Below are 26,372 nucleotides of genomic sequence, written 5' to 3'. Positions count from 1 at the left end.
GAAGAACAGCAGCCCACGCAATGTGATATTAGGCAGTCAAGCATAACATTTTATTCCCCCTGCTTAGGGAAAGAGTTAAGGGCACACAGAATAACCAGGAGACCATATGGGCCTGGTTAGGGAAGCCATCACTAATTCTTCCAGCTGTATGAAGTAGGGGATTATGGGATGCGAGAACAGACTGCCAACAAATGAATTGCTCTGGAAAAGGAATGTTCCCCCTTTTATGTGGAAAACAAAAATGTGTAAACTCTCATTACAACACGATTCCTCGTTACTGGGGAAACAAACAGCACAAGGGATAGATAAAGTGGAGCCTCCAGAGCAGGGAAGGGTAGCAATACCCCCCAAAAAAATATCACAACAGGCTCATACAGTAGGTTGAGGGTTTATACATATATATATATATATATATATATATTTACACACACACATACATATACACACACACACATACTTTAGTATAGAAACTTCTGTCTATATGTAATTTCGCAAACATTAAGCGTTTCAAAAGAATGGTGTGCAAAAAAAATTAAAACAATGAGTTTGGTATACTCCATTGAACTCAGCATGATTGTGCAGTGAACACATCTACAACAATTAAGTAATGCTATCATATTCACATGGACTAGAATGTTGAATATTTTCAACACCTTACTGAATTCATACTACAATGAATTAAGTATGTTCTAAGGTGCCCATACACTATGTGACTTCTCCCCTCAGAGAAGTCACATCCAATCCCCCTTTAGACGCCTGGAACCCTCCTGGGTGGCAGGATCGCATGCGATAGTTCATATGTGGTACTTCTGCATGCAATCCCCTTTACCCGCCGCTGGGAGGAGGTCCGATCTGTAGATCTTACGTGTAGTACGTATGTTCTACGGCTCCAATTCAATGCGCATGGGACCGCGCATCGGATTGGATGTCACACACATGCTAATTGGGCCTATTTCACTCAATTTCTCGGCCCGATCTGCCAAATCTCAGTGTATGGGGGCATTAAAATGTGTGGTACTTATATGTTAGTTGGGCGCCCACTAAGCTATTTGCTTAGTTTTCCGCGTCCCCTCGCGGGGCTCGCTACGCTTTGGGCTCGGTGGCTCGCTGCACTCGCCACACTATATAAAATCGACTCCGTACTGACATGAATAGTGGGGGTATGAGCGTACTTACTATAGTGGGTGCCCAACTAACATAGAAGTACCACATTTGTTGATGCCCCTTAGCGCTGCCACTAGTTCTGCTCCTGACCAGCACAACACCCATCACCAGCCAACAACATCCATCATCCATAGTATTCCTCATTTGTTGCCAGCCAGAGATTTGGTATTTTCACCTTCTTTATTTCAAGTAGGTAAAGTGTGCACCACTCTTACTGGAAAGGGGCATGTCCACACAATACTGCCTCAAATTCATATTATGTATCACAGTAATGCAACCTTATTCACACGTAGGGGGTTATTCTGGTTCACTCACAAAGGCAAATTCCTTCTCAAATGAAACTATGTGCACTGCAGGGGGGGGGGGCGCAGATGTAACATGTGCAAAGAGATTTAAATTTGGGTGCGTTATTTTGTTTCTGTGCAGATTAAATACTGACTGCTTTATTTTTACACCGCAATATGGATCTCAATTTGCAGTAAAACCCCACCCAAATCTAATTCTCTCTGCACAAGCTACATCTGCCCCACCTGCAGTGCATATGGTTTTGTCCATTTGAGAAGAAATCTGCCTTTGCGAGTGAACCAGAAAAAGGGCCTATATCACAGTGTCCCCTATTCATGGTACATTGTGTAGGAGTATCCGTTATTTACATTACACCACACTATATTGTACACTCTCTCACAGCCACATTGCACAGTCCTATTGAACAGTAATGTTTGATAGAGCCAGTGCAGGTTGAAGCCGGATCTCTCTTCCAGGAAGCTACTTGGTCCTAGTGCCCTGCTATAATATAAATCTGCTTCATTATCTAAGGTTGAGGAGAAAAGCAAACAGTGATATCTAGTTTCAATCTCCTGTCCCTTCAAAGGCTGACCTTTCCCCTGTCCCAGTGCATTGTCGATTTACCTTGTCTCCCCAATATGTAAAGTCCCTAATCCCCCCCCCCCCCCACCTTCCTGGGCATCTAAGCTTCGTCTCTTCCCACTCTCATTTGAGCCCAGTTCCTCTAACTATAATAACACTCCTTATCCTGTGTATCTGAGCTATGGCTATTTTCTATGTTCCACTGAGCAGAGTATGTTTACCCTGTCCCACTAGACCCAGTCTCTTTCCCATGTCCCTCTGAGTTGTGTCTTTAACCTGTCAACCTGAGTTTCTTTTTCTAGTCCCTCTGAGCTAAATCTCTTTTCCCTGACCCTCTGTGCTTAGTCTTTTTCCACTGTTCCTATGAACTAAGTTTATTTTCCCTGACCCTCTGAGCTAAGCCACTTTTCCCAGTCCCCCTAAACGAAGATTTTTTTCCCATGTTCCTCTGAGCTAAGCCTCTTTTCCCTGTCCCCCTAAGCATTGCCTCTTTTTCCTGTCCCCCTAAGCCTTGCCTCTTTTCCCTGTCCCCCTAAGCCTTGACTCTTTTTCCTGTCAACCTAAGTGAAGTCTATTTTCCCTGTCCCCTCTGAGCTAAGTCTTTTTTCACTGTACTCTGAGCTAAGTCTCTTTCTACTTTCCCTCAGAGCTAAAGCTGGGTACACAATTGAGTGATGGGGATTCCTCACCCTGACCTTCTGAGAAGTCTTCTCCTGCAAGCCATCTGATGCAAATGAGGGAGGAGTTTTCTCATTTTGACTTTAAACTCCCTATTACCACCAATTTGGCACTTGTTGTTATACTGACCATTTCTTTTAGTCCTAAATATATATGTCCTCCTTCCATCCCACAGCTATGTTTTGCTCATTACCCCTCAGCAGTCCAACAACAGACAGCCAAAATGTTAGGGATGACTTGACTTTCATACCTAGAAACATATACAAAGCACATAAAGAGGAAATATTACCTATTTCAAATGTACATTTAAAAAAGGCAGACTACTACTAAAGTGGCAGTACTGTTATTACAGGTAGTGTGCACTTTTAATAAATGAACTCTAATGCATATTATGTGACACGGCTCATCCAACACATCTGGATGAAGGGGATAACAATGCTCATGTTTAAAATAAACCACAAGCTTGTCATTGACATATATAAAATAGGAGCCACTGAAACATTTTCTCAAGAGTTTATGTACAGTAACTTGCACAAGAAAGTTTTTATTTATTGAGCACCAATGGTGGAATCACATAGTAATGACAGTAGCACAGGCTCAGAATCCACCAAAAAAACCCCAAATCAAATAGGAGCAGGGGACGAGGGGAATAAGGGAGTAGGGCAATACAACAGGGTACATATAACCTGAATAGAAATATATACTGCACATTGAGAACTGAAACATATTTGGGAACAAGCAAAAGTGTGTAAAAAGGTTTGGTGGTCTTCACTCGGAGCAGCTATATTCCTGCAGTATCACACCTGCCTAAGTACAATATAAACAGACAAAAATGGAAATGCGCTTCCTATTTGGTGAAAAAGAGGCAGTTAAATATTTATCAGGTTACAATAATGTCCACAACTTTATCTTCTTGTGTCCAAGAACTGTCTGTTCACCTCAAAAACAAGAGGAAAATCTTATGGCGCAGTATATTCTTAAATCTTCAAATATTGACAAAAAGCCCCAACCAGATATTAACCGTACGGTCTATAGGCCTCGCGTATATAAACCAAATGGTTCACTGGATATCTCTCCTCCTCAGCATACTCCACCGATATTGTTTCTCCAATTCCTCAAATACACAGATAAAAACACCACATAGTGTAATACTGATACAATTTATTAAATTAATAATAATAATAAAAAAGAACAGTGAGCCATGTACCATTTGTGGCCTTATACATAAGGCTGGTCTGCAAGCATATGTAGAGATAGATGTTATCTCAGGAACACCTCAGCAGGAACTCCAAACCGTCCAAAGAGACAAGACCCCAATTCGGTAACAGGACCCACCACAGACAAAAACACCTACGCGTTTCAACCAATTGCTAGGCCTTCCTCAGGGTGTGTAGCACAATCTGCAATGGCCCATATTTAGACCCCAGAGGATACTTCCTCTTCCTGTTTGGGGTAGGACTCTGTGTTTACAAGTATTTAATACATCAGTATATATACAGTAAGTGGAGTACATAAAGAATTTCATATATAAGACACAATGCAAAAGTGTACAAAAAGACCTTCAGCCGGACATTGGAGAACAAAGTTCGATCAAAATGTATATATCAGGGAGATGGAGTGCGCCACTGAAATCTTGCACAAAAAGTATTTACACTTCTATTACAACATATAGTGGCCATAATGCCTGTACAAAAAACTACTTGACAAATAGACAATGGTTTTACCGGGTGCCAGATGACTCATGAATGGTCATTTCTCCGACATTACAGTCCCGACTGTCAGGAGCTCGACAGTCAGAATCCTGATTTGCATGGGCTATTTTCCCTCGTAGCAGTCCACAACCCCCATAGAGGGAGAACAGGATAGGTGGTGAGTGGCGAGTGGCGAGCCATAAAAGGAGCTTGAATGCACTCCTGTCCCACCTGCTCCTGACAGTCGGTATTCCAATGTTGGAGAAATGACCGTTAGAATCCTGACTGTCGGAGAGTTATACCATAACTAAGATGTCATTTTATACTAATACATTAGTTTTCTATTTTGAGTTATATTTTACAGGCATAAGTACCTCTTGAAACTATACTAGGCACCACAGGTTGAGAATCTCAGCATACAATAAAGAATATGACTAACATATGGCTATTGTAAGGATATAATGAACGATTCCAAGCAAAAGAAAACGCTATACAAAAATACAGTACTATGTAATTAGACCATACTAAAACAGCAACTATACCCTTTTAGAAAGTATTTTTCCTCAGCGTCAATACCATTTGGATGGGAAAATATGTAAACATTAGAGATTTCCTGGAACTAAACAAAAAAGTAACATTTCAAACAAAAAAGAAATGAATAAATGAGAGGACAGTTAATGATCTGACACAGTCCCAGAAGATAAAGCCTTTGGGATTGAGCAATGAGCCAGTGTCCACATTGTATTATGTATTGATTAAACTTAGCTTGAAATAACAGGAAGAATTTAGTAAAGCTTATAAAATGAAGCAAAGTAATGTTGCCCATATCAACCAATCAGATTCTGTCTATAGGGGCATACACGGTTCTATTTGGACATGTTTTCGACTGGATCTAGTTTTAGAAGCAAAATCAAATCGAAATTGAACAGTGTTCACTACCTTTGATCTAGATTCTATCCCGATGAGCGGCCCCCGGTATCGACGCAGAAATAGACTTGCCTGGCAAGTCTATTTCTTCGGATCGAAGGCAAAGTAATGCTGCTATATGAAGCATCCCCCCTCCCTCCCCCTGCACGCTGTCCTAGCGCCGTCCCTCTCTACCTCCTTCCTCTTCAATGCCGGCAACCACCACGTCCCGGCGGCCATTGATATCGAACCGTTATTGACGGCCGCCCCATTGAACCGTCTGTACACCCCTTATAATTTTCTAGGATGCAACAGAGAAATTATAGAATCTGATTGGTTATTGGCTATGGGCAACATTACTTCTTTTTAATTTTAGAACCTTCAGTAAATTCACCCTGACATCTCCAGCCTGCAGATCTGGAGGACCCAGTCAATCACTACTCCACTTGAACTGTTTAGGGCATGGGTCTTCAAACTGTGGCCCTCCAGATGTTGTGAAACTACAAATCCCAGCATGCCTTGCCACAGTTTTGCTATAAGGGAGTGTTAAAACTGTGGCAAGGCATGCTGGGATTTGTAGTTTCACAACATCTGGAGGGCCACAGTTTGAAGACCCATGGTTTAGGGCAAACAATGTGATAATGGTGGAATGCAATTATTTGGTTGAAAATGTAAAAAAATGAATTCAGAGCTTATAGCAAAAATATGTTTAAAAAGGAACAAAGGCAGATGTATTAAGCCTCGTGAAGTGATAATGTGGCCGGTGATAACACAGCTCCTAACATTCTTTTTTCAAACCCAGCCTGTAACTTGACAGTTGGGAGCTGATTAGCTTAATAAATCTGCCTCATGATGTATGTTTTTAGTTCAATTAATACATTTATACACTGTCCTACATTTGTATAACACTGGGTAAACATGGGCCTGAACAAATAACTAGAACATCAGAAAACTATGATTTATTACCTAGCAATACAAAATATTTTAGTAATTACTGTTCCTGAACACACTAATAAGAACATGCCCACCTTCTAGCATTATTATTAGGTACTTCCTCATCTTAGGAGAGAGAGGGCAATGCTCATGAGAGTGTACAGACTACAAGGAGAGGGCAATGCTGTCAGTCATTGGGATTCGGAGGTGGTGGTGCTGGTGGTGGGGGGTTGGCTATAGTGTAGAACAGGGGTTCTCAAACTCAGCCTTCAGGATCCTACACAGTTCATGTTTTCCAGGTCACCCGGCAGGTGCACAGGTGCATTCATTACTCATTCACACATTTTAAACGATACACAGGTGGAGCTAATTATTTCACTTGTGATTCTGTGAGGAGACCTTCAAAACATGCACTGTGTGGGGTCCTGAGGACCAAGTTTGAAAACCTGTGGTGTAGAATCATGTTGCAAGAGAGAATGTGAGACATGTAATGTTGGGGGAAAGTGTAGTTAGGCACAGTAGGTAGTTCCATAACAAATCTTGGAAGCACGAGTAAAGGTCCATACACACTAGGCGACTATGCCCAGCATGTATGGACAGCGATGATCGCTATCATTGCTTGGGGGAAAGCCGCTCAGTGCATACACACTGAGCAGCTTTCCCCCTTCTCGGCGCCATCAGCGGGGAGAGGACGGCTTTGCATAGTACAACGCTATGCAAAGCCGTCCTAAAAACCGCTCATCTACTGGTAATACCATACACACTGGGCAGCTTTGAGCTGAAATCTGCTCAAACATGCTGTTGTGAACGGCTTTCGGCTCAAAGTCTCCAAGTGTGTATGGGCCATAAGAGATGGTTATGAAAGAGGAGATAAGGCATAGGTCAGAGGCAGTTCTATGTACAGTAGGTGCGAGTATCTACATCGGCAAATGTAGTCCTTAAGTAATGTTTCATTAAGATAAAATGGTGATGAAGAATTGTCATGAGATTGCTCTATATGAGTTATATTTGCTGAAGTGTAGGTTTCTAGTAAGTGAAGATATAGTAAACAGTTATTTCTAGAAGTTGCTAGATACCTGTAAATGATAGTCAGAATCTGATTGGTTGTTATGGGCAGCATGTCTACTCCTACAAATCCGCATTTTGGTAAATATACCCTTATGTGACAATGTGCTGCACTGTAACTTGCCAAGTGGCCATGCTTTTTAATTACTACATTTATGAACTAATTTTTGGGGGTGTTCCTGACCATTCCCACAGAAGGATTTACATTTTCAAGCTGTTTTAATAATAGACATATGTTTGTTTCATGCATTCTTGATTTTTTTTTTTATTGTATGAGTCACCACCACAACTGCTGGGAGCCTAGTGTCTGGATCTATCCCCCGTCCCATATAAGTTCTTCCTTATGTTACTTCTCACTCTTCATAATTCCAGTTTTAAAGTCCCCTTGTTCTGAAAATCCTCTTAGTTTTATGCATCCCATATTTTGGTAGTGTGTCTCCATGACAGATTAGCTCAGTATAATGCAGGAAGAGCCCTTACTAATAAGGTATAATAAAGTTATAATAAAGTTATACGGTACACATCTAAATAAGTGATGCCTACTTAGAGTATCCAAATAATGGGAGCCATGCCAACTTGTGACTAAGTTGACTTTACTCTACCAGGTTGAAAACAAAAATAACAAGAAGAAATATGCAGAGTATCATCTCGTAACATCAAGTAATTCCATCCCTAAGATTTTGCTCTTCTTTTGTGATCCATTTTTTAACCCCAGTAAATATGTACCATCATTAGGTTTGACATGAGACACTACATGTCTCCTTATATACTGTATCTAGCGACAAAAAGTCTGATGCAAATGAGCCGCGAGGTCCAGTGTAACTTCTAGCGTAGGGCATTTTTTTGGTCAAAAATGTGTCAGTCACAAATTGATGTGACTAAACTAAGACACACCAAAAGACTCTGCTGACTACTTGCCAGCTTGTGTCCTCTGTACAGGTAAAGTGGGCTGTATTTATGAAATATTACATATACTGTATGTATGGCCATGCAATCTGAATAGCCAAACATTGGTACTACACTGGGTCATATTGAGGAGCTCAGTGAACTGTAATATGGAATTGCTATAAGAGGCTTTCTTTGTAACATAAGAGTTTGTCAGATTTCCACCATGGTGGAGCTGCCTCCATCCACTGTAGGTGTTGTGATTTTGATGTGGAAAAGTCTAACAAGGAATTAAATAGTTTTGAGCACCAAACAGCATAACTGCTTGTCACAACCAGGTTTAGCTGTGCCTAAATTCTTGGTTAGGGCACTTAAGTCACAAACTTTATGTACATTTGGTTTTTGCTACCCCAGAATGTTCCGCCACCTGTGGCATATTTATTTATTTATTTAGAGGTTCTTATATATCGCAGCAGATTCCGTTGAGCTTTACAATAGTAGACAGTGATAAAACAAACTGGGTAACAACAGACAGACTTGGAGGTAGGAGAGCCCTGCTGCAAGCTTACAATCTATAGGGATATAGGAGGGAAACACAAGGACAGGCACCAGTAATAGTATAGCAGTCCCACCAAGTTACAAGTTCGGAAGGGAATCTATATAATACATAAGTGCCTCAGAGGGTTATGCGTGTAGAACTTAAATATGATAGGCTTGCCTGAAGAGGTGAGTTTTCAGGGATCACTTGAAAGTTTGGAGGCTAGCGGAGAGTCTTATTGTGCGTTCATCGCCGGGAAAGCCGCTCATCTGCTGGTTAAACCAGCAGATGAGCGGTGTTGAGGGCGGCTTTGCATAGCTCTGGCAGGGGTATACACTGAGCGGCTTTCCCCGAAGCGGTGATTGACATCATCGCTGTCCGTACATGCTGGGCATAGTCACCCAGTGTGTATGGACGTTAAGAGTGATTTTGGATTACTTAAGAATATTGCAGACATGTGAATTTTATCCAAATGGTATACAAGAATTTTTTTTTTATTTTTTTGCATTCATTCAAATGATAAACTAATTGGTTGTTATGTATATTTTAGTATTGTCCTTTAAAACAAGTGGAGGATCTCAGAGCAAAATATAAAATTCTGAAAGGGTCAGGTTTTTCTTTACTAACAACATGCGGTATCAGTGGCATCAACACACGTAAAATATTGGACAAAGCTCCTTACATTTCCATTTCCATGCCTAAGCATTATTATCAGTACTGTCTGTAGTGAATTTATAGGACATAATCTCATGAATATTGTTTTGACCCACAAAATATCTGCTTCCACTGAGTGTAGTCAACGGGTGCATTAAACAAATTCTTTGACTAAAAATTGAAATGCATTTATTTGCATGCTTTAGAAAATATAATGGTCATTATAAATATATATTACTGACATGTATGAGACATACATGTATATAACCTAATCCCAGACAAATCTGCAGGTTAAAATGATAATTGGAAATGTTTGGGTAAAAGTTTTATTAAAATGCACACATGATCATACTTCAATATAACAAGGTTAAAATAAAGTTATTTGCATCAAACGATGCTTAACTGTCTGAATCATAAATACATTTGTCTGAATCATAAATATAAAGCACAATTTTGTTTTTCATGTTTTATATGTTTGGTTTAGATCGAACATTTTGGTTTGGGCAAAGTTAAGGGCAAGAATGTTTTACTCAATTCTGCGGAGACCTGTGTGGTCTAAACCAATTTGTGTAAGAGATCCAGTTTCCTAGGCAGACTTTATTGCTTTACTCTAGATTGTTAGAGCCCGTCTCTCCTTAAACCGGCCATACACTAAACAAATTCTCAACCAACTAGTTAGTTGGAATGAAAATCTAGTAATGTATGAAATCAAGTGACAATCAGCAATTTGCCTCTAAATGCTGAAAACAGACAAAAATTGTTGTTCGGACAACTAGGTTAAATCTGTCTAAATATCAATTTCATCCATTATCTGGGGCTTGAGAGCAAACGAGTTGTCTTTTGCTGACATATACAGGTTGAGTATCCCGTATCCGTAGATCCCTTATCCAAATTATTCCAAAAACCATGTTTTTTTGGAACAATTCGAATCCCCCCCCCTAACCCTTTTTTTAATACTTACCAAGTCCCCCGGCGTCCATGACAGGCCTTCAGCATCCTCTCCCGCGTCTCCAGTGGTCCCAGGAGTGCTTTGCGCGAGTTCCAAGGCGCGCCGGTGACGTCACCGGCGCGCCTTGTAACTCGCGCAAAGCACTCCTGGGACAGTCCTGGGACAGTGCTCCGGAGATGGTGCTGAAGGCCTGCTGTGGACTCTGGGGGAAAATGTGGACGCCGAAGGACCACCGGGCACAACCAGGGGACAGGTAAGCATGCCTAAAAAAAAAATTATTCCAAAAACCGAAAAAAAATTCCCTTATCCGCCGGAATGCTCGTGGTCCCGAGCATTTTGGATAAGGGATACTCAACCTGTATTACCAGATTTTCATTCCAACCAGCTAACTGGTTGGATAAAAATGCTGTTTTGGGGGTGTTAACATTGTACTTAAAACCCCCATAACAGCATTTTTAGCTTTTGGTGGAGCTTCCTTTAATGTATATATATATATATATATATATATATATATATATATATGTATATATATATATATATATATATATATATATATGTGTGTGTACATCCACATAAGTATTATGTATTTAATTTGTAATGTACACTGCAAGCTCTTCAGGTCATGGAATTTTTTTCTATATATTTAAAAAATTCAGCAATGCCCATAGTGCCAAACCATTTTAATTGGCATAATCACATGGAAGGCAACGCAATGGGTTATAGCAATTGGTCACATCCCACATGATCAAGCCACCTTGCTACGTCACCCAGCTTTTAAAGAGATCACCTCTAAGTTCTCTGAATCCCACTCCTTGCTAGAATTGTGCCCCAGATCACTATGCGGAAGGCATTCTGGGCACTACGGACGGTGTAATGGTTAGCATTACTGCCTCACAGCACTAAGGTCATGGGTTCGATTCCCACTATGGCCCTAACTGTGCGGAGTTTGTATATTCTCCCCGTACTTGCGTGGGTTTCTTCCAGGTACTCCAAAAAATATACTAGAAGGCTAATTGGCTCCCAACAAATAAACACTAGAATGTCTGTGTTTGTGTGTGTGTAAATGCGGTAGGGACTGATGTGAATTTTCAAATATTCTCTGTAAAGTGTTGCGGAATATGTGTGCGCTATATAAGAAACTGTTAATAAATAAATAAATAAATTCTGGAGCACATGTACTGGGAACAATCTGGTTGGTCTGCACAAGTGCAGATATCAGCTGCAGCGGGAAGCCTGATCACTGAACTCTGCTCTTCGCTGCACGTATGGAGGGGGAGGGGTAATGTCCCATGCGGGTGGGGTGTAATACCTCTGTGAGGGATCTATTATCACTGGGGGTGGGGGATGTGTGGTAATGCCCCATTATAGTAATTTTACCGCTAAGGTGATGGCTGGGGTATTTTGAAATGATTACATTAGGGGAGCAGCAGGTGCACAAAACAGGGGTGTTGTATATTGGGGACAGTAGGTTATATAAAAGGGTCTATATTTCTACTAAGAAGGAAGGGGGCTGCTAATAGGATCTATGACCACTGGGAAGTATATTGCCAATGGGGTGGAGGGTAGGAAATAAGTTTACCATTGGGGGGCTATGAATATGAGTGGGTGCAAGACTTTTTTTTTTAAATAAAATATTTAAGTATATTCTTAAAAATACTTTCTTAAAATGTTTTATATATATATAAAGCAACAAAACAAACAAAAAGATTCTGACAGGTTTTTTTTTTAAAGAAAATTGTCAGTGAAGTGATTAATGACTTTATTGCTTCTGACTAATTGTGTGCTGGGGCTGTGTTTGGTAATCAGAATGTACTAACCCATCTTTAACGTACCTGTTTTGATTTGGCAAGCTTTTCTCCATATTCCTTTTCAATCTGCATCAACCTGCTGCCGGCCTGCATGGCAAGGGGAGAAAAAAATAGATTAGTGGAGATGAAGAACAGGGAGAGACACTTTGCAACTGACCTCTGTGTTTGGCACCTCATCTGCATGCCGAAGTCACCGGGCATGGAGCCAATTCCAACGCCCTTTTATAGCAGCCAGAAAAGCAGAACGGTTCGCCTTTGATCTGCTTACAACTATTCATTACTTGAAAGGAGGGGAGAGAGAGGGAAAAAAATCTGGGTCTGGTGCCAATTATTAGAAAAAACAAAGAGCTGTGCCGAGAGAAGGGGGAAACTGGCTGGGCGAGAAGAGCTCAGGATGACTTCATCTGCTGCAACAGCGCCATCTGTAAAAGGGGCATTATACTGACACATTAACTAATCAGGCTTGGTAAATCTCTTCATACTGAGTAAAACAAGGGAAACCCTAGTTCTGAGAAACATTTTGCAGCTACAGAATGACTTGGTAAAACATTTCTTTCTTTTTTTTTTTATAATAGTTTGGCAGGCAGAGTATTTCAAAGCTGACATTTTATTTAATCTTTGAAAAGGAAAACGTATGGGCTTGCTGCTTCCACTTATCAGCATAATAAATAAAATATAGTGACTGTAAACCCCATGTTTCACACAAGGGTATATTTTGCTGTTAGTCACAGCACTGTCAGTGACCAGTGCATTCTGCTGCAATTTTGGCCATGTTAAATAACATTAACTAAGCAAACCACCACAGGAAAAGAAGAGAGGAACAAAAAAAGGTGACAATTCCTCACAAAATGACACAAGGAAGTAAGATATCACCTTAACCTTTATCATCCATCTTACTTGCCACCAACACAAGAAAACTCAAGGAAGCTTCCATGCGTGGTCCCCAGCACCTTGTATTTACTGTAACTTCCTGTCTTCTTCAGCCAATATGACTAGCCTTGTTTAAATACAATATGTTGACTAAATGAACCCTAGCAATGCCTGTAACCAGGGATGCATACTGATTTTCAGTGCAGGCAGTTGTTATAACGTTTTTCTACACTGTGCTATATTATGCCACATTTTCAATCAAGGTATAATATAGCACCGATTAGTGAAGAACAACAGGTGGGACTTTGACAATGTGCAAGGTGCTTGGAGGGTACAGCATATATGCGGATGGCAAAATTGAGGCCTTAAACTTAATTATTAGAGGCAAACAAAAATATTTTAATAAGATCAACCAAACAAACATATTTTAATAAGAAACTGTCTGCTATACATCATTATTTCTATTTAATAGGAGACAAGAAAAATGAAAAACACATGTTCACTGAAAATTGCTGGGAAAACATGGGATCCCACACACTCTGTACACATGCAACTAATGCACACATATATATCATCTCATATATAATAAGAATCATTTCTTAAAGTTTGTCCCGTCTCCTTAATGTCTGCACTGTGACGCCCATTACATGGCTCCCACTGTGAGAAGACTGGATTAGACTGGGTTAGGGCGAACTTAGCATACAACACAGCAGGGCCTGATTAACCAATAGGCCAGCATTTCCCAAACTTATTAGGATCACAACACCCTACAGTATCGGAATTGTTTCACGGCACCCCTAGCCTAAAAATGTCTCATTGAGAAATGTAAAAAAAAAAATCAATTGAGTAAACTGTGTTAATATGTATCTAAAATTGAATCTATCTGGAAGAAGACTAATACAGCAGACATTAGGCTGGAAAGAAAAAAAAGGTCACTGGCCCAGATGTAAATGAGATGGGAGATAGATTACTTTTAAGACTCAATACACTATGGGCAGTATTCAATGAAGATTTTCGGCATGTGCAGCGAATCCTGTTTAGGATTTGCTGCACATTCGCCACCTTCCGGAGGGCTGGAGCATTCGCTGCCAGCCCTCCCTGTCGCCCTATTCAATGCCGCAGAGGCTCGCTGCCCCTGACAGCGAATTTTAACCTGCTGCAGGGAGCCGGGGGACAGTGCCAGGCAGGGAGATGGAAGTCTCCCTGACTGCACCGGAATGTGTGTGTGTGTGTGTGTGTGTGTGTGGGGGGGGGTAAGGGCTCCCCGAGACACAGGCAGCACAAGCTGCCCCCCCCCCGGAGAGCTGGCAGGGGATGCGGGTAGGGAGCCGCTGCACTGCTTCCACTCGTGCATATGTAATGAGCGGGAGCAGTGAATATATGAATATGTAATGAGCAGCTCTCGGCCCCTTGCTGGCTGTTATGTGTAAGAAAAAAAAAAATTAATATATATTCATGAATAAAAATAGCATGCCCCTTCACCGAAAAAAAATTACTGATTTTTTTTTTTACAGCAAATTTAAAAAAAAAAAAACCTATATTTTAAAAGATAACATTCCAGTTCACCTTAAAAAGATGGCGATTGCTACACGGTGAGGCACAGCTAAAATCATGCTGAAAGCAATTCACCATCCTAACACTGAATACACTCACTCACTCAAAAAATTCACCAGAGAGCATGAAAATAGGACACATTTGCCATGAAAAGCGGTGAATCAGCCTCATTGAATACTGCCCCATGTAAATAAGGAGACATTACATCTGCATATAAAGCGATCCATCTAGGGCCGGTGTTAGGGTGTTCGGTGCCCCCTTGCAAAATATAAATTTGTGCCCTACCTACCATATTTCATAAAGGGACCGCATGTGCCAAAGGGGTGTGATCTCAAAAGGAAGGGGGTGTGTACACAGAATAGTACCTCTAATCAAATTATGCCACACAGCAGTGCGCCTTTGTCGCATTATATCACACAGTAGCGACTCATGGACTTGTTACGCCACACATTACAGCCTTTTATTCCATTATGCCACACAGTAATACCCCATATGTCACATAGTAGTACTGCTTCTTATACATTATGCTACACAGTAATACCCCATTTTTACCCATTATGCCACAAAGTAATTTCCTTTACACCTTATGTTTCACACAGTAATGCCCTTAAACATTATGCCACATCTGGCACTGTTTGTGACCCGCTGCGGCCACTCCTGACAAGCTCTGATATGCTCACTGCCTGCATTAGATTGAAAATGCTGGTAGCGTGGTTACTTGTTTGTAATGCTGATGTGGCCTTACACTGGGCTATTAAGCCCAGACATACAGTATATGTTTCTGCTAATGGGATGGGTTTGGGAGTGTGGTGCCCCCTGTGTTGGTAGGGCTGTGCTTCTTATTAACCCCTACTAATTTTCATTTGTGTGCTGCCCTGGAGCCTGTGTCGGCATGTTGGGGGCCCACACCCCAGACCCATACCCAGTATTAGGGACCACCAGTGACAGAGATGCCTTGACGTACGGCCTGGGGGCTTAGCCCTATATCTGCAGATATATGCAACCAAGATCTCTGTATTATCTGATTATTATGTAGTTATTTTTCACTCAGTGTGCAATTGGGATACAAAATTTTTTTTTCCTAGACAGAATTACCCCTCCCTTTTGGCACCTGAGTGACACACCTCTGATTGAGCAGCTTACCAACAAAAGTGTTGTGCAGTTGAGAGAAGCATAGATGGGTCAGCATTAGGAGGGATTGCTGACTCCTGAGTGCCATTGGAGAAGCCAGGGGTATCTCCAGGTAAGCTGGCTCTCAGATGTTATATGCCATTATCATGTGGCCTTACACTGGGCTATTAAGACCAGACATATATGTTACTGCTAATGGGATGGGTTTGGGAGTGTGGTGCCCCCTGTGTTGGTAGGGCTGGTCTGCTCCAGGTTAGCACACCCTAACACTTTATTAACACTTATTTTTTCCTATCACATTGTATATATTTTGTATTTTAATCACACCTTCACTTCCCTACATAGCACTTATGCCCACACCCCATACCCATACCCAGTATTAGGGACCCCCAGTGACAGAGATGCCTTGACGTACGGCCTGGAGGCTTAGCCCTATATCTGCAGATATATGCAACCAAGATCTCTGTGTTATCTGATTATTATGTAGTTATTTTTCACTCAGTGTGCAATTGGGATACAAAATGTTTTTTTTTCCTAGACAGAATTACCCCTCCCTTTTGGCACCTGAGTGACACACCTGTGATTGAGCAGCTAACCAACAAAAGTGATGTAATGCTGATGTACTGTATCAGCTGTAATCAACTGGTGGTTGGGCACAGAGGCATATGGAGGGCGGAGCCAGTGGAGCACACGATCCGGCCGACGGAGGGCAGCAGGGTGCCGCCCTCCCCTCCGCAAATGAGCTGGGACTCGCTTAGTCTCAGGCTCTCAGCCCAGCCGCTACGCCTGCGGCTGCCCTGCCCGGCGCCTGCCTGCTCATCCTGCCGCTGCAGCCTGCAAACTGATGACATCACACATGTCACGGGCTTCTTCCCCCATGTTCGACTCCTCCCTGGCGAAGCTGCTGCTGCTTGGGCCGGCACAGTCGGCTGTGATGACGAGCTGGCCGGGCAGCAATATGCCACAGAAATCAGGAGGACACTCCTCCCCTACCCATGCTATACTCCCTCCTCCATGGCTGCAGCAGCGTCATCATCACTCCATCCCAAGCGCTGGCTGTAGCCTGGAGGAGAAGGCTGCTGGCTGCCACCCTGCTGTGCCTCAGTCTGTCATTAAGGTGGATTTTAGTTTTTTAAGTGAAGATTAAGTAAATAGCAAATCATGGATCATGGGGAATAACCATAATCATGGATCATGAGGTTTGGGGGATTGGTGGGGGTGGAGTCTATCTAAATAAATCAAATATATGTAATAATGGGAAACTGGGTGTGGGGAGAGGGTGTTGAGGGCTTATTTATTTATTATTAATATACAGTATGGACCTTTTCATCCATTTAGAATTTTTTACGTTTTTTCTTTTCAAATGTAACATGCCAACACATGTTAGCCACGCCCCCAAATCATTACCGGGGGGGGGGGGGGGCACAAAACATGCCCTTGCTCTGGGCACCATGGCACCTAGCTACACCACTGGATGGGCACCAAATCCAATGGAATAAGCATATTAAGACTAAGTGCTACAATACTCAGAGATGCAAGGAAAGAGCAGCAGACCCTGTGGGGGTAGCCAATGTTGAAACTTTTCTACAGGAAATTAATTAGCATGAGGGCATCTGTGCTTGAATATTTGTAATCCCTAGTGACTGGACTACAAATGTATAATTGTAAATGTTTATTAACAGAGTCATAGTGCTTCAAAACCTTTAAAAATATTGATAGTTGTAAATACACACTGTAATTGTACAAAACAGTGTGCACTACTGCGTACCCTAAGCATCATACAAAATGATCATTAGTTATGCAGGAAGGATGGTTCTGAGTACCTAGAATACAAGAGGGAGGGTTGTGACAGAACACAGAGAAGAGTGGTAGATTGACAGGGGTGAGTGACAAAACATGGGGGTGGGGTGAAAGGACACAGAGGGGGATGTAATAGTGACAGAACACAGAGGTAGGTGTAATGGAGTGAAAGAACACGGGGGCTGGGAAAAGTGCATCACAGTGATTTCCGTTTCCGCTAAACCCCCCCCCCCCATGATAGCGCCTTTTACAGCTGGGGGACAGGAGTGCACATTTCCTCTTGTGCGCCAATGTCTGCAGCTGTGGGACTGTGTGGGCTTTATGCCAGCTGTGGAGAGGCACAGCATAGCCAACTGCAGCAGCAATATGGAAAAGATTAAAAAGATAAGCAGCGCTAAACACTAAAAATTAAAGAGTGGTTGGTCTATCACAATAATTTATTAATAATAAGCTAAAAATATGTTGTATAGCCAGCATATATAAAAACAAGAAAAAGTAAATGGATAGCACTTAAACACTGAATTCAGGATTTTGTGTGATTCCCACCAACCAATACGGTTGGGGTCTTGGAGAGTCCTGATTTTATAGGACCATCGATGATGGCATGAGTCCCCAAGTGGTCATCCAGAGGGAAAACGGATATATTGCAGGTTTTGCCAGGAGTGGCCCAAGATGGCACAAACAACCAACTCCTACCGCAGATCTTCTTGTTTTTATATATGCTGGCTATACAACATATTTTTAGCTTATTATTAATAAATTATTGTGATAGACCAATCTGTTTCAGTTTTAGTGTTCAGCGCTGCTTATCTTTTTAATCTTTTCCTTGTTGTATTATACAGGACTGACCATCCTGTTACAAAGCAGCAGCTGGGTATTAACCACTCCTGTCAAGCGCCCCTGGTCCAATCTCACTAAGTGAGATTTGGTCCATACCACATTTTTTTTGCAGCAGCAATATGAAGCTCTGCAGGGTGTAAAACGGGCGGAGCTTGCTGTGGGGGGTGGGAGGGGGTAGTGTGATGCTGTGGTCGTAAGGGCCATAGCGATAGCGATGCGCGGCCCCATGCTTCGCTATCATCTTGCGATTAATAACCTGCACGCTGGTTATTAGTCGATCGGGGCATATGTTCTCACGGGAGAACACTGGCCCTGACAAATTGCTCAGTGCTGTACAATCTGAGTGTTCTAGCATCGTTCAGAACGCTCACCTACACACATCGCTATGTGTGGCCCCATAACTGCAGTAGGATTTCCTGCACCAAGAATAGGACTTGCAAGTAAATGCTGATGACGCTAGCTACTTTCATCAGCTAATGGGTGGTGTTGATGTGGTTGCATTGATCCTGACAACAATGGGGTACATCTTCATTTATTTCTAAAACATGGAAAGCAACTGCAAAGGCTTCAGGCATAGTTCTAAATCAGACCCAGCATGAAATTGAGAGAGAGGAGACAAATTCAGTATATATTCTGCTAGAATAAAAAGTAAGTAGGCTGCTGACATTGAAGTTTTGGTTTGAGAATTTACTGTTTTACGCTCACAACCAACTAGACCTGGCGTGTACAACCGGCGGCCCTCCAGTTGTTGGGAAACTACACATCCCAGCATGCCTTGTCATAGTTTTAGCATTCCCGAATAGCAAAACTGTGGCAAGGCATGATGGGACTTGTAGTTTCAAAACAGCTGAAGGGCTGCAGATTGGACATGCCTGAACTTGACAATTCTTTATTACATCTAGCAAAAAAAAAAAAAACCCTCCAAAATCTTCTGCAATTTTACTTTACTTGTGAAATTGTATTTCCTGGAAGTCACTGACATGATAGGCGAGGATCAAATCACTACATATATACATTAAGAAAACACTTTCTCTCCAACAATTTGTCAATCATTAGCACAATGTCATACACAGTAATGTAAATAATCATATCCAAAATGTCACGTGTATGGGAAGTTTTATTACTGTTTATGTGATATGCGCTTTGGTTCAGTTTTCTGCATGAACTGGCAAAGTGCATGAAGAATGAGACAGTTTCACCTAAATCAGATTTTCTCTCAGCAAAAAAGATTCCTCCCACATTCAGCTGTGATTGTGAAATGCCTTTGATGTGTTTGCTCATGTTTAGTGCGGTGTGTAATGCATGACAAAATCTAATGTGATTTAGGAGCCCGGCAGCTGACAGATATCAGGAATTCAGCAGATGTGCTGCAGGAACCACACTGCTAGACCTCCACTGGATGGGAGAAATACTGCTCATTGAAGTGAAGAAGGAATAAGCAATGACCTATGCGTTTGCCTCAGAGTCTTACCTACCTACTACTACATCATTTAATACCTCAGATTGAAAAAATAAAAAGTATCAGGTGATCTCAAGTGACAAATGTAGGGTTTTAGAAAGGGGATGGAAAATCCAAAAAAAAAGATGGAAAATCCAGTTTTTAAAGATACAGTTTAAAAAAAAGGCACATCTGAATTGTAAGCTCTTACGTGCTGAACCCTCCTCTGTTTACATGATATGGGTGTAAACCCATTTTACACAGACAGCAGTGGCGGCAGTGGAGGAGGTGAATGGATTGCCTGTGTGTGGCATCCATTCACCTCCCGGACGACAGCTGGGGGGGTGCACAGGATCTGGGGGCAGCCCAACAGCTTGCCTTGGTGCTGGGCTGCCCCCAGCACGGTGATCGGTGGTCCCAGCGGGGATGACCATGGTCCCGGCCCTTGGAGATGATGTCATCTCCAAGTGCCGCCTCCGTCTACACTGCGGGTGGGCACCGCAGTGTAAATGGTGTAAATCCCGGATCCGACCCGGCTTGGATCCTTCTTCCAAATGCCGGGTCGGATCTGGGATTTTTGGTGTAAAAGGGGTATTAGAGATGTATATAAATGGGTAGGCTGAAACCAGTGGCTGCATCCATCATTGGCATCAGCAGCATGATGATAATAGTGTATCACTGCTGAGTTTAAATGTATTCATCCTATGGCAACCACAGGCTTGCAGTCGTGCACAGCATTCATATAACCATATAGTGCTACCATTAGCTTTATAGCCCAACAAAAACAACTGATCAGGAAAATGCCCCACACTGGTAATCACTCCTAACAATCCTCCAAACTCTTGCTTGAGCTGTTGTGAAGCAAACATATCCAGCACCAGCAGGGGTTTCTTGGGAGTCAGGGCAGGGTCCACCCATTTCAGCACCCACTTTTCTGTCAGACTAGAAGTTGTACCATCAGAGCCAGCATTGTACTCACAATCCAACATGGACATGTAGGTGCAACAGCCAGCAGATTTACTGTTGGGACATTGTTGCTCACCAGTCAGTGTAGGGGTTCCACAGGAACAATATAGACACTTATGAGGATTTCATGGAACTCCATATTACAGTACGAAACAGTAGTAGATAAGTATGGTGAGATCCACAGGGCTTATTTCCAACACTAAATGAGTGTGGAAATTCCATAATATAGTTCAGCACAGTTTCCTGGCATGGTCTGAGTGCAATAATTCCCTTGGAAAGTAAGGTCAAGGCTACTCACTCTATCTATCTATCTATCTATCTATCTATCTATCTATCTATCTATCTATCTATCTATCTATCTAAAACTACTCATCTCTATTAGGTGATGTACCACCAATGACCACTAGAGGCCACTCAACAGACCAAATGATTCCTTTGTGTGCTAAAAGGTGTCATAACAGAAAGTGAAAGCAACATTTTAAGGGACACGGACCGGTTTCAAACTTGCTGGATATGGAGAGAGGGGTCTGTGAAGTCAGTATTTGGAGGTAGGAGCAGATAGGGACTGGGGTGGAGAGTATGTGGGCTAGAAACTGTCACAGCTCAAAGTGAAAGTACATTTGTACATTGTAGAAGATGTCATTGTGACGGGTTTATACCTAGTTATGAATGAATGGTACGGAGAACTGTTCAACCCAGGTTGCAGCATTATTTTCTGGACAAGAAAGGTATCATCCAAGAAGACAATGCCACCACTCGCAAAACATTTGTGGTCAAATGATTAGAGGAGCAGGACAGTGATATTATCCTAGTGCAATGGACTTTTCTGTCACCAGTTCAGCACCCAATAAAGCATTTACATGGAATTATGGAATAACACACCAAAACAATTCATGCAGAATTCAGGGACATTATTGTGGTGCTGAATCCTTCCTAATATCAGAAAGACTCAATCTAGGGCACATAGACTGTCCTGGCCACAAATGTTGGTCCAAAGCCCTATTTAGTGCACTATCATTAGTATTTACTTTTTTATGCATCAATTATTTTGCCATACACAGACATAATCGCATGAGGTTAAATCAGTGCTAGTGCATCCTAATGAAGATGTTCTACACTCTCAGCAGCACCAGGCAATTTAGTATCAGGCATTCAGTCCAAATACTGTATGTATACATGTCTATTTATTTATTTGTGTATATGTTTAGTTATAGTTCTTCATCAGAGTCAACAAAGTACAAATTAAGCATAACAAGATGTATGGCACAAGCATAAATGTGCAGGTACAATATAACAGCACAAAACACGTACAAGTTCTGGACATGCAAGTTTAACCCTTTCAGTGCCAACGTTGCTGTGAGAGTGCCTCAAAATATCCATTAAAAATGCCAGTGTCACCCACAGTGACTGTTCTTTTTTGGGTACAATATTTAACTAAACTTCAATTAATTGAATTAACTCTATGTGTATATATACACATATGTCGCTGTGGGGTATATTCAATTGATGTCGAAACTGCCGTCTTGCCGAAAAGGGGTTTCAATCTATTCAATGCTAGCTGTTATTTTTTCAGCAGGTCGGAATGTTCCGACCTGTCGAAAACCAGGTGGATTGATGAAATAGCTGCTAGCTAATCCACCTGGTTTTGACAGAAACACAGCCAAAATAAAAGTTTTTGCCATGTTTCCGGCAATCTCAATCCGACATGAAAAGATTTTGGATTGAGGCAGGGCGGATGACGCCAGGTTAGCAGCAGCAGTTTACATGGCGCCGTCCACCTGTCCGCCACCTCCGTATCCTCCCATCGCACTCACCTGTCCTGCCGCCGGGCCGGGTGAGCATCAATCAGTGGCCAAATCCTTAATGGATGACGGATCCATTCCATCAAAAGAATTTTGGAATGGAATTGGCATCCATTGAATATACCCCTGTGAGAGGCGCTGGCATTTTTAGCGGATATTTTGAGTATCTCTCACAGCAACACTGGCACTCAAAAGGGTTAATGCAGCAGAATAACAACCACTTAAATCAAATAAAAACAGAATATAGGTACAGTACAAGTAGGAACTGACACAGAGGGAGCAGGATTCAGACAGAAAATAGAAGCAATACAAGTAGACCTGTTCATGAGCGATAAACACACATTATACTGTGTGTGTGTGTGTGTGTGTATATATATATATATATATATATATATATATATATATAAATAAATAAATAATAGTTGTAGGAATTGGCCGGCACTCCACTGATGATGTAAACAGGCCTGGGTGCCCTCCCAGGAGATGAGAACCTGACTCCATTTTCATCAGCGCTGGTCTATGCTGCTTGGCTGCTGAATTTATTTCTCCTGGAGTGCCACCCACAACATCTATTACTATATATATATATATATATATATATATATATATATATATATATATATATATGTACAGTAGGAGCAAGTTTAATCTTTGCTCCTTTGTCCATGGCTATTCTATTGTTCTCAGCTGCAATACAATACGTGTGTGTGTGTGTGTGTGTGTGTGTGCGTGTGTGTTCCAACATAACTTTGGAATGCATGGAGCAATTAACACCAAACTTTTTTACACATACGACTTACAATCTGGCCCCCAAAAAGGGGTAAAAAATTACTCATTGGCGTAGTACAGATGGTGTAATGGTTAGCATTACTGCCTCACAGCACTGAGGTCATGGGTTTGATTCCCAACATGGCCCTAACTGTGAGGAGTTTGTATATTCTCAACGTACTTACGTGGGTTTCTTCCGAGTACTTCCTCCCACAATCCAAAAATTTACTGGTAGGCTAATTGGCTCCCAACAAATTAACCCTAGAATGTCTGTGTGCGCGTGTACATGTGGAAGGGAATATAGATTGTAAGCTCCACTGGGGCAGGGATTGATGTGAATGTTCAAATATTCTCTGTAAAGCGCTGCGGAATATGTGTGCGCTATATAAGAAAGCAAAGTTGGTCAGTTGCATAACATACAGGGGGTAGAGGACATTTATTGGGTTCATATTAGGTTCACGGCCACTTAGACCCCCATTGCTGACACCACCAGGGGCTCAAAAAGCCACCGTGATAAGTAGGCCGGGAAACGCGTTGATCTATAAACCTCTTCTCTGCCTGTAAGGAATAGCCGGCCGGCCCTCCTTTTCGAACTTTAAACACTTCACCCAAGTGGAGCTTGACTGACTCACGGACACTAGACATATATATCGACGATATACACCTCGCCTCTAAGGTGAAGTACCACCAGGTCACTCGATGGACCAAATTACTCCTTAACAGAAAGTGAAAGCAAAATGATATGTTTTAAGTTTGCTGGATATGGAGAGAGGGAGCTGTAAAGACAAAGATTGCAGGTACGAACAGATAGGGATTACATTTTATTAAATTATACAGTGGGCTCTTCAATACAGTTCCTTTTTATTTCATGTTGTATATTTAAATGTTCTATACTGTCATGGGCAGCACCACCAGTGCATCCAAACAATACCTTGGGGTCCTATCAAACTCAATAATATATGAGATATTTCTGTGCATGTACTCTTCTTGCCCCATAGGTGCCGATAACCATGCAGGCTACTGCCCCTATATGATGCACTAAAAGGACAGAGCTCATCGCAGGTGGGGCAATTTTCTTTTTCATCATTTTATGAAGCAAATTATACAAGCAGAAAATAAAATCACAATTTATAGCACTTGATTCTGATCACACAAACACAAAATATATGTCACCAGCAGCCCCATTGCACAATCCTGGCAATACAGTATGTGCAGCTATTCTGATTAATGACCTAGGGCCCTGCAGAACTACCATCTATTAGAACTGCACATTGGACTTGTTCACAAGCTTCAATAACATAAAATACGAAATGTAAAATGTTGAATTTCATATATAATTTTCACTTACTAAAGTAAGCACGTACCCGGTGGGGTATATTCAACTGATGTCAAAAAGATGGCAGTTTTCGACATGTATAGGTCTGTAGGGGTTCAGATCTATTCAATGCTAACTGGTTTTTTTGGCAAGTAAGAATGTTCCGACCTGCCGAAAACCAGGTGGATTGACGAAATAGCCGCTAATCCACCTGCTTTGACAGAAACACAGCCAAAACGAAAAGTTTTGGCCATGTTTCCGGCAATCTCAATCCGACATGAAAAGATGTTGGATTGAGACAAGGAGCTCACCCAGCCCCGTCCCGGCTCAGAACAGCTCACCTGGCCCCGTTCCGGCTTCCGCCGCCGCGCTCACCTGGTCCACGCGCCGGCCGGGCGTGCCTCAATCAGCGGCCAAATCTGACATACAAATTTGTCCGTTGCATTGAATAATGGATTCACGTCAAAAGAATTTCTGAATGGATCCGGCATCCATTAAATATACCCCTTTGTGTCAGCCCTCCTTGCTAATACATGTAAAAAAATTAATTTTCCTTTCTATTTGGATGATTAACATTATTTCTCATCAGTACTGTATATTCAGAGTTTTTTTTATTGTTGATTGCAGAAAGGGATGGAGATAAATGTATATAAATAACATACAACGTAAATGCGTTGTGCATCCAACAATACAAAAGCAAATTAAAAAAAAATAAAAAAGTACTGGAAACTTCTAAAGCCGAATAACAGGCAACACATTTTTATTAAAGCACATATTCACTTTTGGAAGACTGGTTTGCATGGAGAAAATATGGGCTTCATTTATGACACTGCGATTTGGAATGAGAACAAGGGAGTGAGAAAATGCAACTAATCCATTAAAATCAAGATCTATTAAAAAAACATATGTGGTAACGAGTGTAAGAGAGTGAGCTTCCTTGTATGCTAACCGCAGGCTGCTCAGAGAAGAACAGCTGGAGAAAAGCTGCTTATTTGTTATATAATGCACGAGACTTTAAAACAAATATTTGAAATTTAGTTTGCACTGGTTTTTCCATTAAACTAGACTGCAAGCTTCTTAGGACACGATGTTGGATGCATCTTGGGACAGATTCTGAACACTACTGCCCTAGATTTTTACGATTCATCTATGCTAAATAATATAGATTATTATGGTATATGGTCACAAGATTGATCAGAGGAAGGTTGACATTCATTAGGTCGACACCCTCAAAAGGTCAACATGGTATTTAGGTCAACACAAGCATTAGTTCGACAGGTTGACAGTCATATGCCAACAGGCAGTATTTCATTTCCTACCATCCACTATGGCGTGGAGGGAGAATAAAATAGTAGTAGTACGTTTATTTATAAGGTGCCGCAAAGTGTCCGCAGCGCCGTACATAGCAAACAAAAAACAAATGACAAGGTAACGTACAGGGTGTGTTGAAAAATACAGTATGAATAGGGGTATAGCTGCTAGAACTAAATTCAGCATCAGTTCAGAGGTAGGTGTCAAAATTGTCGAGGAGACTGAAGATGAAGTAGAGGAAGGGAAGAACAGGACAGGAGCACAGGTGAGGTAATGTGTTAGGGTGAGTACGTGAGGAAGGAGGACCCTACTCATAAGAGCTAACATACTAAATAGTGTGCCGAGTGCAGCGAGGCACCATGCCCAAAGCATAGAGAGTGCAGCGAGCCATGCGAGAGGACGCGGTACCCATGTGGACCGTGTTGACGTGTGGGATAAA

At 41.8% G+C, this 26,372-nt stretch overlaps 1 protein-coding gene across 5 annotated transcripts in view; it reads right to left on the bottom strand.

Annotated features, from left to right (window-relative positions):
- The window catches only part of CEP112 (centrosomal protein 112), a 404,486-nt gene that overhangs the window by 111,118 nt on the left and 266,996 nt on the right, over window positions 1-26,372 (bottom strand). For 4 of the 5 annotated variants that reach the window (XR_014444546.1, XM_083148204.1, XM_083148203.1 and 1 more), the window contains exon 22: window positions 12,163-12,225. The exons of the other annotated variant lie outside the window; for it this stretch is intronic. Coding sequence is in view for 3 of the 4 variants with exons in the window: in XM_083148204.1 (XP_083004330.1) it covers window positions 12,163-12,225 (63 nt within the window). In the remaining variant the exon portion in view is untranslated. The remainder of the gene's footprint in view (window positions 1-12,162; window positions 12,226-26,372) is intronic. 5 annotated transcript variants of the gene reach the window in all.

This window comes from Crinia signifera, chromosome 6 (assembly GCF_055691185.1).
Source record: "Crinia signifera chromosome 6, ASM5569118v1, whole genome shotgun sequence".
Classification (NCBI taxonomy): Eukaryota; Metazoa; Chordata; class Amphibia; order Anura; family Myobatrachidae; genus Crinia; species Crinia signifera.
This window is presented reverse-complemented; position numbering and strand designations above follow the sequence as displayed.